At 39.7% G+C, this 12,006-nt stretch overlaps 2 protein-coding genes across 7 annotated transcripts in view; one reads left to right on the plus strand and one right to left on the minus strand.

The window, feature by feature from the left end:
• The window catches only part of LOC124615415 (peptide chain release factor 1-like, mitochondrial), a 63,447-nt gene extending 60,354 nt beyond the window's left edge, over positions 1-3,093 (plus strand). Inside the window, exon 7 of the mRNA XM_047143287.1 lies at positions 2,121-3,093. Coding sequence (XP_046999243.1) covers positions 2,121-2,315 — 195 coding nt within the window. The 3' untranslated portion in view covers positions 2,316-3,093. The remainder of the gene's footprint in view (positions 1-2,120) is intronic.
• The window catches only part of LOC124615414 (neuroglian), a 92,357-nt gene continuing 83,441 nt past the window's right edge, over positions 3,091-12,006 (minus strand). For all 6 annotated transcript variants that reach the window (XM_047143284.1, XM_047143285.1, XM_047143281.1 and 3 more), the window contains one exon: positions 3,091-5,610. In XM_047143284.1, coding sequence (XP_046999240.1) covers positions 5,501-5,610 — 110 coding nt within the window. In that variant the 3' untranslated portion in view covers positions 3,091-5,500. The remainder of the gene's footprint in view (positions 5,611-12,006) is intronic.

The following is a 12,006-nucleotide window of genomic DNA, read 5'->3' on the forward strand; positions in this document are numbered from 1 at the left end:
GTTCAAAGCATCTGCAGTTCTTTTGGCTACCTTCATGAGGAACAGTAGTTACACCATTCTCTCTCTTCAAAATATTGCTGGACCAAGCACACAAACTGATGAGTGACCATGCAAAACTTGAGTGTAGATCACTAAAATTCCTGTTTAGCAACCACACTTTTCCTGCAAACTTCAAACATTGTGTAGTGTAAAATAAACATGCCACACACAGAAACAAAGCACACGATGGAAACAAATCTCAACTGTTACTTGACCAATGGTAAAGCCGTCATCACACAGGACGAGGCAGCTAACATTCATGTAAATGCAGACAGGATATCCAACATCGAGAACCAGTGCTATCAGCACATGTGATGGGTAGCAGTTGTCGGCTTTATTTGGCTCCCAAAGTATACAGTTTGTTTATGAAAGTGGACAAGTGTAAAATTCCTACGTTAGCTCTTTTAAAACACACATTTCCTCCCTTGTCCACATGCTAATCATGGTGTTCTGTCTGTGGTATACATAAATAAAAACTTCACCAGTGTCCATGAACTTAAAGTAAAACAAAAAGAAAAGATATATGTTCAGTCACTAAGGGCATCAGCTTACAAAATTTAACAAACTCACTCCAGATAGCCCACTTATCAAATATTACACAAATTTTTTCTTCATAAGAAAATCCCACAACCTTTTAGAAAGGCAAAGGTGAGAGAAAAAAAAAAGGAAGAAAAGAAATTGATTACAGCAGGAACCCAAACCTGCACCACTCTACCCTTTGTTCCATAATGTGGCACCTGCTACCAACTATACTACACTGAAAGTCTGCAGTGAGTGCCCTTGTATTTTATGTTACAGTATCCTAACGGCTTTAATTACTAAAATGTCATTAGGTGACATAATAAGTCCTAACAATAATGACATGTTTTTCATGAATCTTCATAAAACCCTAGTTATAATGTAAAAAATAACAATACGGCATGTCTTTAACCACCAATATGACATATCCTGTCATTTTAACACAAATCAATCCAAAATGAATTGTTCTGGAGGCATTCAATGTGCTGCTGCCTAGAAACAGCATATAGTCATAAGTTGAAGATATAACATAAAAAAACCCACCAAATATGGGCTTCTGCTGAACACGACAAATACAAAATATCATCTCACATTCTGCTTGTGATATAGGAAACATTTTCTCTTCCCATCGGTTCCACGTTACGTGGCATGTTGCCACAATATTGCAGAACTAACTTTGTGTTTCATGTGACAAAATGGGTCCTCAACGTGAAATAGCAGGAAGTAAGATCAGAAAAAACAGAGCCACTTCAATGTTAGCTTATTTGTGCATCTGCAACAGACTAGTAACTGCTACTTGCCATTACAGAGCTACTTGATAACTGCAAATACAACAAAAGGGGCAACCAAGTGCATTCTGTGGTTTGTTGCCACAGATTAGTCAGTCACTTTCTTATTCTGATCAGAGTATAGAAGTAAGCAGAAAGTTTGGAAAACAGTAGTGTGGCACTAGTAGAAGTGAAGCTGTAAGGGTCACAGTACATGCCTGGGTGGCACAGTTGAGTACTGCTCGTGAAAGGCAAGATTCTGTGCCAGAGTCTCAGTAGTGCATACAGTTTTAATTTGTGAAAAAGTTTTATGTCTGTAGCAAACTGCTTTGAGTTGGTTGGTATTGGTTAAATTTGTCAAAGCAAATGGATACAATTTGAGTTTACAGTAATATGCCATGACAGATATTTTCCCTAGCAGTGTGAACAGACTCAAAGAGAGCACACAGTATTACGGAAAAAGAAATATCTCTATGTGGCCATTCCCAGGGAGGCTGGAAGATTATTAAAATGACAGGATTTGTTATTTTACCAAAAGTCTCCTGCTTAGTTGTAGAGGTCTTATGTAAAGGCAGGCTGATGAGTTTGGAATGGTTAAAATATTTACACAGCAGAATTAAATAATTGATTCAGAAATAAAATTTCCTGATCCAGGGTAGTACTTAGAAATGATGTATTTTTCTGTACATAATCTGATGTGCTTATGGAGATGCTGTTCACAAAGTAGCCCTTATTAAGGAAAGATCAATTAAAATGGAAAGGATTAAGCTTGTAATAAATCGTTGTTTGTTGCAGATTGGAATGAGCATGCGATCTGATAAGATACGCACGTACAATTTCCAGCGAGATACTGTAGTAGATCATCGCATACATTTCACTGTACATAACTTGAGGGAATTCTTGGAAGGTGGTTTGTTGTTGAACAACCTAATGAGGAAGCTTCAGCAGGAAGACTACAAGGAGCGGCTCTTCTCTGTGATCCACAGTTGAAAAATTATAGCCCATATTTACTGGATGGCAGTTGGTGGTATCATGGCTGGCTTGATGTTGACTGTATTGAGAAAAATTTTAGTGCCTTACTTTGCAACACTCGTGCCTTTTGTCATTGATGTCTGTGTCAAATTTATCACAAAGCACTGTGCAGGTTACAGTAGTGTGCCACATTTTTGTAATATTGTATAGTTAATGCATTTTCACTTAGTTAATAACATTTTAAAAATCTGTGCCAAACAGGAAAGTAACAAACTGCTGATGTTTTCATTTAAGACTGGTGGCAATCTCGTATTTGATGCTTGCTTTAATCATGGGGACAATGACCTTGATATCTTGCCCAATTTACCCATGTACTGATAAGTTTTGTCAGACTTGTTCTGTTTATGTATGGTCCAATTTTGTTTTTTGATGGCTGCAGGTTTATTGTTGTGACTGGTTATAAAAACAGCCCTTTAGCAAATACTATTTAAGTACAAGATTTTAACGAAGACATTTTTTTTGGGAACTTCATATTTAATAACTTCAGTTTACGCTGGTAGTCTGCAAGCTGTTATTGATATCTGAAAATGTACATTACTTTTATCACATGATGCTTTTGAGTGGCGCCAGCTTACTTCCACTCTTTTTTGTGGTAGGATGAAACCAGTTACCGGTTTGTTCTGGTTATCAAACTGACAAAAAGAGATGTTGTTGTACTACATGTTCTGTGATAAGTATGTCAGATGCTGTATTGATTTGGATATAGGTTGCAAAATAAAGAGAGCTGACAATGTTAGTTTTTTTTTTTCCTCATTTTGTATTTAATATTTGTGGCTGTAGACAAAAATAAAATAAAAATACACATATAAAATAATTTCACTCAGAGTGGGTGTTAAGCTGGGAATGATGACTTTACAGTTGCCTGGCAACTATCATAAAAAATTAAAATAACTTATAGAAATTATTAATAATACTTAGAACAGAACAGATCATTAGTTAGTTCACAAGGTCTCCTGTCAGTGTCATCAGGAGATACCACCCCACAACAGATCCATTACCTTACATAATTAAGTATTCTGAAACGCAATCCCATTGTCTACATATAATGTAGGTTTATACTGGTGCTGTAATGACATAAATATTTACAACTGACTAACTTATAATGTTAAATTTTAATCAAATAAAACACACCAAGTTAGATATTTGAAACCGTTTGAACCACAGTAATGACAGCCAGAAGCATTTTCAATCATTAGATGCTAAATGCTGAGTTGAAGAAAGCATTAGCAGTTAAATCAGTAATTATATTTATGTCACACAGCTAAAGGATTGCAATGGACATGGATGCTCTGCAAATACAAAAATATTACTTAATTTTCACTGTTACCACGTAACAAGAATTGTGCAATACTTTCGGAGTGTCAAAGAAACTATTGCAGCTGCTACAATACCAACATATGGCTGCAATTTCAGTACACTTTAAAAAAATAATGCTGCATATTCAAAATCATCTGCAAGCATACAAAAATACAAGAGAAAAATAATAAAGGTCTCTTCTTATATGGGAAATTAATATAAACTTCCCCACTACAATAGTTCTTAAATCAACTTTCTGTTACAAGACAATGTGGTGCAATTATATCATAGATGGTTTATGAGATTCATATTCTGCACACTGAAATTTCTTTCAGGTGTCTGTACAATCAAACCCACTGTACACAAACAATGGTGTTGGAGATAAAAAATTGGAAACTCAAAGGCAAGAGATCAGTAATTTCAGCACTGAGCTTATATACTGCAGTACAACAGCATAAGTGTTGTTGCTGCTGAAGATGGTCAGCAATAATTGAGTATACTACAAATATAACAAAGATATAAAGTGTGAAATTCCAATAAGCAACAGAGTTATTTTGCAAGCATGCGAACTACTCACACAACCGACAAAGCTGCCACCTTATCTATCGTGCAACTGTGCTTACGCAAGTAATAATAGTGCAAAAATAAACAACCTTTACAGAAGCAAAAACATCTCAGCGAATAACAACATTTATATTATTCAATTAACATCAAGTAGGCCACCAACCTGTCTCGTGCTTGAAATAACCTCATTTTTAAATGTATTTTTTAACCTAAGCTTCAACATCAGGCACACCATGTCAGAACAAGACATCATCAAATTACATTTATAAGCCTTCACATTATGCCGATGTATAATGGCCTTTTAGGAAACATACAATTATAGATCTCTTTTTTACAAAGAAAAAAAAGCATAATTAGGGCTTAACACTCCGTATCACTGCCCATGGACATGGTCATGGAATCACATTTTATAAGTAACCCTTCCACTTTTTGACCTATCAGTAAACCAACAGTTCACAATGCAACATACCTAACAGTGGTGCAACATCTGACACAGCCAGGAATATTAATGCACTTTAATTTATAGCGTGGTACATACAGCACCAGCTAGTAGACATCAACATGCACACACTAAATATGTAACAACTGTATCACGAGACAAACTGGTGGGCTACAAGAGCACCACCACTTTCTTCAACCTGCCATCTTACTTCACACTTCAGTTCACATTCGTCCCATGACACTGACCAGCCACCAGATTCAGAATTGCATAGAAAACCGTGTCCAACTCAGTAACAATTAGGTAGCTGGCTAGGATGACAAATAAATATGTAAAAACATATTTCTCTGATACAGTTTTATGTGGCAGCTGCAGGAAGCGACCACATTTTTAAATGCAGATATGAAGTCAAGATTCTGTGTTTTTCTCACATAATGAAGAAAATGTCAGCGCACTATAGCAGTCTTCGTAGCCCATTCACAACAATTTTCTAACATACTGATAATCTGGACTGTACATTAACAAGAAAGTAAACAGCTGTTGCAGTACTTCAAGAGTAAGAAGGAAGTGCAAACAGAAGGGACATTTCTTGTATAGAAAACACAGTTCATAATATTTAATATTTTGAAATAACACCTATACTACCACTCTCGAAGCACAAAAAACCGTGGCAAATGCAACAGCAGGAGGGAGCTTCAAAGTTGCCCACACTCCATTTAGTCATCGAGTGGTACCTCTCAGTCACACGCTGCACAAGCGGTCGCACTGAAAAATGCATTTTCGTTTATTCTGTACGTCCCATTGAACAGCAAAGTAGATCTTGAAGAATTAGCCCACAACAGGGCTAAACATATGTGGCAGCTGCTCCCACACCCGCTGGTGTTGGTTGATCTTCTGGTCTTCGTTTTCCTGGTCCATACTGTCCAATGAATGAACCATCCTCTGTGAATTTACCTGAAAAGTATTTTTTCAAACTATAAACATGCTACTATAGCATTGTCATGAATGTATTATAAACTAGGAACTTGTGCCTAATTCAATTGCTCAATACATACTTTATAGCATCCAATTTCAAATTCAGCTCTGCGTATACATTCATTTAGAGTTAAATATGAAATTAAGCAATGCATGGTCCGATTTTCAAATATCCTTAAGATTCCAATACAGCTGCTATTACTGCAATAAGTCCAGTACATGTTATTGCCACACATCATTACAATGATTTTGCTTGGTAAGTTCAATGTCAAGACTTATTTTATTCTGCCAAAAAAATTCCAAAAACCCATCTCCAGTTTTTCTCCATTAAAATTTTTCTTGTGCGGAATTCTTATTTTGCCAGAAATGTTTCTTGATTCATCACTGTAGCAGGACTGGAGCTATCTATCACTTCAGTTCAGCCTTGTATCCAAACAAGTTATCACCATGCTAAAATTTCTATCCACTGTTTTGATATTATCATTAGTACCAAAGTAGAGCCAAGCAGCATAACAAAGCCAAATCAAAAATGTGACTTACAAGTCTACAAATACACAACTTTAATAAATTACACATCACACACAAAGTTCACTGATGAAAGTACCCCACATTTAAATTACATTAGTCTCATGTAAAGCAAGATTGTGGAACTTGTATGAAACATTTACTATTGCATTTGAAATATTCAGTGCTAAACTTTCCACATTTATGGCAAAGAAGAAGGTGCAGTTCTACTTACAGTATGAAGTTAAGTGTTATCTTCTCTTTTCTTTCTTATCAGCAACGGGAGAGGAAGATCTACAGAGGGACCGGTTGTTACCCCAGATGCGGCAGCCATGGGTGGCTAGGCTGTGTGGAAGGGACTTCTTCGTACGGAATGAGTGACAACTGTCGAAGTCGAGGTATTGCTGGTGGTTGGTAGGTCTGATATGGACAGAGGTACTGATTTAGCCGTCTTTCAGGTGGAGGCCCATCGAGGTATGTGGCTTGTTGGGTTGAGTAGGAACAGGTGAAGTGAATGGAGGAGAAGGTGTTGAGGTTCTGGAGGAATGTGGATGGGGTGTCCTCAACCTTGATCCAGATCACGAAGTAGTCATCAATGAATTTGAACCAGGTGAAGGATTTGGAATTCTGAGTGTTTCGGAAGGATTCCTACAGATGGCCCAGGCATAGGTTGGCATAGGATGGTGTGATACAGGCACCCGTAACTGTACCCCAGATTTGTTTGTAGGTAATGCCTTCAAAGGAGAAGTATACCAAGGATCTTACTGAGGCCTTTACAGACTGGAATTCCCTCCCAACCTTGGACAAAAACAGATATCCCATGCCTTATCTTTCCCGTCCCCCACCACCTCCCAATGTCCCATGACCCGGCCACAAGAAACATTCCCCTCATGACTCGGAACTACCCAGGACTGGAGCAACAGAATTACATTCTCCATCAGGGTTTCGACTGCCTCTTGTCCTACCCACTATCCTTCCCATAGTGGTATCCCGCCACTCACCGAACCTACACAAAATCCTCGTCCATCGCTACACAAGCCCTGCTCCCAACCCCTTACCTCATGGCTCATATGCTTGTAACAGACCTAGATGCAAGACCTCCCAACACAACCTACTCCAGTCCGGTCACAAACATCCCACCACAGGCAGGGCTACCTGTGACACCAGTCATGTGATCTACAAGCTAAGCTGCAACCACAGGCTGCATTCTACGTGGGCATGACAACTAACAAACAGTCTGTCCGCATGAATGGCTACTGACAAACTGTGGCCAAGAAACAGCTGGACCACCTAATTGCAGAACACACTGCCCAACACTGCATTCTTCATTTCAGTGACTTCTTCACAGCCTGTGCCACCTGGATCCTTTCCACCAACACCAGTTTTTCTGAATTGCACAGGCGGGAACTCTGGAGGAGATTAGTGTTAAACGTCCTGTCGACAACGAGGTCATTAGAGATGGAGCGCAAGCTCGGGTGAGGGAAGGAAATTGACCGAGCCCTTTCAGAGGAACCATCCCGGCATTTGCCTGAAGCGATTTAGGGAAATCACAGAAAACCTAAATCAGGATGGCCGGAGACGGGATTGAACCGTCGTCCTTCCGAATGCGAGTCCAGTGTGCTAACCACTGCGCCACCTCGCTCGGTCGCGGGAACTCTCCTTACAATATATCCTATGCTCCCGTAACCCTCCTGAAGTGTTGACCACAAAGGACAGATTTCAGGCATAAGAAGAGATGAAAGTCGCTAGGAGCGAGGTCCGGGCTGTACGAAGGATGATCAAACGCGTCCCAGTGAAATTCCCGTAAGAGTTGTTTGGTCACATTCGCCATGTGAGGTCGGGCATTATCGTGGAAAAAAAACAACACCTTTTGACAGTAATCCTCAGCGCTTGTTCTGTCTTGCGCGGCGCAATTTCTTAATGATATCGCAGCAACCATCTGCATTGATTGTTCGGCCTCGTGGTAAGAAATCAACCAGCAAAATGCCTTTTCTGTACCAAAAAAACAGTGCACATGACTTTTCGAGGTGTCAAGAGTTGCTTAGGCTTAACCTTCGTTGGGGATGAAGTGTGCCTCCATTCCATTGATTGCTGTTTTGTTTCAGGGGTGTCGTACGATACCCAAGTTTCATCCCCCGTTACTATCCGAGAAAGAAAACCATTGCCCTCTTCAAGGTAGCGTGTCAAAAACTGAAGTGCACTGCCTATTCGTTGTTTTTTGTGTTGTTCAGTAAGAATTTTGAATACCCAGCGTGAGAAAAGTTTTCGAAATTTCAGTTTTTCAGTAACAATTTCATGAAATATTGATGGGTAAGATTTGCGGAACTTCCATAGTTCGCAATAAGTGTGAACTTAGGGCTGTGCTTAATCTTCTCCTCAATTGTGTGAAACGGTTCATCAGTAACCACAGACGGGCGTCTATTTCGTTCTTCATCATGCACTTGATCCTTCATTGAACAGTGTGACCCATCTTTTAACCATTGAATCACTCGTAGCATTTTGTCCGTAAATCTCGCAGATTTGCCGATGAATTTCGTTTGGTTTAACTTTCTTTGCATTTAGAAAACGAATCACACATCTGATTTCACATGCGGCGGCATTTTCAATTACGGCTGACATTATAAAGAAGCACTACAAAGCAGACGTCGGCAGGAGGGATCAGAAAATGGCGTACATGTCTTCTCCTTGAGTCAGAGCAACTGCCGCCCACTCTCGGAACTGCGATCGTAGCACTGCCGCAGATAGAAATAGAAACGGAACTTACTTTGTGGATGACCCTCGTATCAAAGAATTAAAGCAAATATGAAAAATACATCTTCAAGATTAACTATTTTTAACTATGTATTACTACATCGATTAAGAACTAAAGTAAATATGAAAAAGAAATCTTGACGCTTAGCTGTTTTTAACTATGTACCACTACATCGATTAAATATGTGCCAGTAATGCTTTAAATAATGACGTAAATGGCCAGTTTCCTAGGCCAACTTTTCTTCAAGTGGCCTCTCTCTAAAGTGTTAACACTACTATACAATTCTCATCTATTCATATATCTACAGGAGTATTACAAAAGAAAGGCTAATTGACAAACTAAGAAATAAAATTATATGAGAAATCTAGACAGAAAAGAAAATCTGCAAACAAATGATGCAAATAAGCTAGAAGAAAGGGGGGGGGGTGGATTTATGGCTCCAAAAACAAGCTGCATATGAATCTCTGGAAAGACTTCTTACTTTGTCCTTATTGCCAGCATTTCCAAGATGCAATACCCTGCTGGTAACTTTGCTCTATTAAATTAGCTTGGTCAACTGAGATACACTGAAGAGCCAAAGAAACAGGCACACCGGCCTAATACTGTGTGGGGCACCTGCGAGCACGCGGAAGTGCCACAACATGATGTGGCATGGACTCAGCTAATGTCTAAAGTAGTGCTGTGGGGAATTGACACCATGAATCCTGCAGGGCTGCCCATAAATCCATAAGGGTACGAGGTGGTGGATATCTCTTCTGAATAGCACATTGCTAGGCATCCCAGATATGCTCAATAATGTTCATGTCTGGGGAGTTTGGTGGCCAGCAGTTGTCTTTAAACTCAGAAGAGTGTTCCTGGAGCTCCTCTGTAGCAATTCTGGATGTACAGGGTGTCACACTGTCCTGCTGGAATTTCCTAAGTCTGTTAGGATGCACAATGGATGTGAATGGATGCAGGTGATCAGACAGGATGCTTATGTGTGTGTCACCTGTTGAGTCATATCTAGTCATATCAGGGGTCCCATATCACTCCAATTGCACATGTCCCACACCATTACAGAGCCTCCACCAGCTTGATAGGTCCCCTGCTAACATGCAAGGTCCAGGGATTAATGACGTTGTCTCTGTACACGTCCACCCACTCAATACAATTTGAAATGAGACTCGTCCGACCAAGCAACCTGTTTCCAGTCAGCTACAGTCCAATGTTGGTGTTGACAGGCCCAGGTGAGGTGAAAAGCTTTGTGTCATGCAGTCGGGAGTAGGCCTTTGGCTCTGAAAGCCCATACTGATGATGTTTCATTGAATGGTTCGCACATTGACACTTGTTGATGGCCCAGCACTGAAATCTGCAGCAATTTGCAGAAGGGTTGCACTTCTGTCATGCTAGGTGATTATCTTCAGACGTTGTTGGTGCCTTTCTTGCAGGATCTTTTCACGGCCGCAACAATGTCGGAGATTAGATGTTTGATGGAATTCCTGATATTTATGGTACACTCGTGAAATGGTCATATGGGAAAATCCCCACTTCATCGTTACATCGGAGATGCTGTGTCCCATCACTCATGCGCCAACTACAACACCATGTTCAAGCTCACTTGAATTGATTACCTGCCATTGTAGCAGCAGTAACCGATCTAACAACTGCACCAGACACTTCTTGTCTTATGTATGTGTTGCCAACTGCAGCAACATATTCTCTCTGTTTACATATCTCTGCATTTGAATATGCATGCATATACCAGTTTCTTTGGCACTTCAGTGGTTTCGTAGATCTTACCTCATTGATCTCAGTATGTTTAACTTATCCATTACTTGCTCTCCTGCCTTCCTCTTGCAAGGTTAATGGCTAATCAATTCAAGCTAATGAGCAATGCACAGCATCCTAATCCGTAAGGTACTGCCTTATTCCCAAACAAGCTGCCCCAGCATTAATCTACACTAATAATAAATCTTTGAAACTGTTGTGTCTGGCTGTCTTTGAACAAGCTAATCTCCACAGCTACCAGATGAATTTTCATGGGGTTTTCACAGGTAATTTGAAAATAGTTTTGGGCAATGCATAGGCTATATTTCATGAAAATCTGAGCATGGAAAAATTGATATTCATAGATATTATAAAAATTAATGTTAGTACCAAATCTCGTCCAAAATCTCTGGACCAGTTCCAACCAAACTTGGTACTTACTGTCTGCAAAAAATTGCTGGGAGGTAAAGACCGCCTATCTATCAAAGGCGTGGGGGTGAAAGAGAAATGTTAACTATGATGTATGAATACCCAGATTTTATTCATTCAGTATTTGAGAATGAGAGCACTTAGTGACTTCAACAAACTTTACACACAATTCCAAACCTTTACAAAACTTTTCTTACTGACACCGCCTACATCATGACAAACAGAAAAAGTTTATTGCTTACTACATTTTTGCTGTACATGCAGTAAAATTGTCGCATGAGGCCTGACATTCACATTTATTGCTTCTTTGTTACTAACTCTATTTTTAGCACATTTAGCTTACTGTCTGCAAAAAAATCGCTGGGTGGAGGGTACCCCGTACCACTACCAGTCATTTCCTTTCCTGTTCCACTCACAAACAGAGTGAGGCAAAAATGACTGTTTATATGCCTCCATATGAGCCCTAGTTTCTCTTATCTTATCTTCATGGTCCTTGCACAAAATGTATGTTGGCAGCAGTACAATCATTCAGCAGTCACCTTCAAATGACGGTTGTCTAAATTTTCCCACTTTTGAAAAGAATGTCCCCTTCCCTCCAGGGATTCCTATTTGATTTGCCGAACACCTCCGTAAGACTTGTGTGTTATTCGAACCTACCAGCAACAAATCTAGCAGCCCACCTCTGAATTGCTTTGACGTCTTCCTTCAATACGCCCCTGTACAGATCCCAAACACTAAAGCAATACTCAAGAATAAGTCACAACAGCCTCCTTTACAGGTGAACCACTCTTTTCTAAAATTCTCCCAATAATCTGATGACTGTGAGTCTTTCCTATCATAGTTCTCACATGCTCGTTCCATTTCATGTCGCTTTGCAAAGTTGTGCCCAGATATTTAAATTACTTGACTGTCACGCAGGACACTAGTAATACTGTATCTGAACA

Source organism: Schistocerca americana, chromosome 5 (assembly GCF_021461395.2).
Source record: "Schistocerca americana isolate TAMUIC-IGC-003095 chromosome 5, iqSchAmer2.1, whole genome shotgun sequence".
NCBI lineage: Eukaryota > Metazoa > Arthropoda > Insecta > Orthoptera > Acrididae > Schistocerca > Schistocerca americana.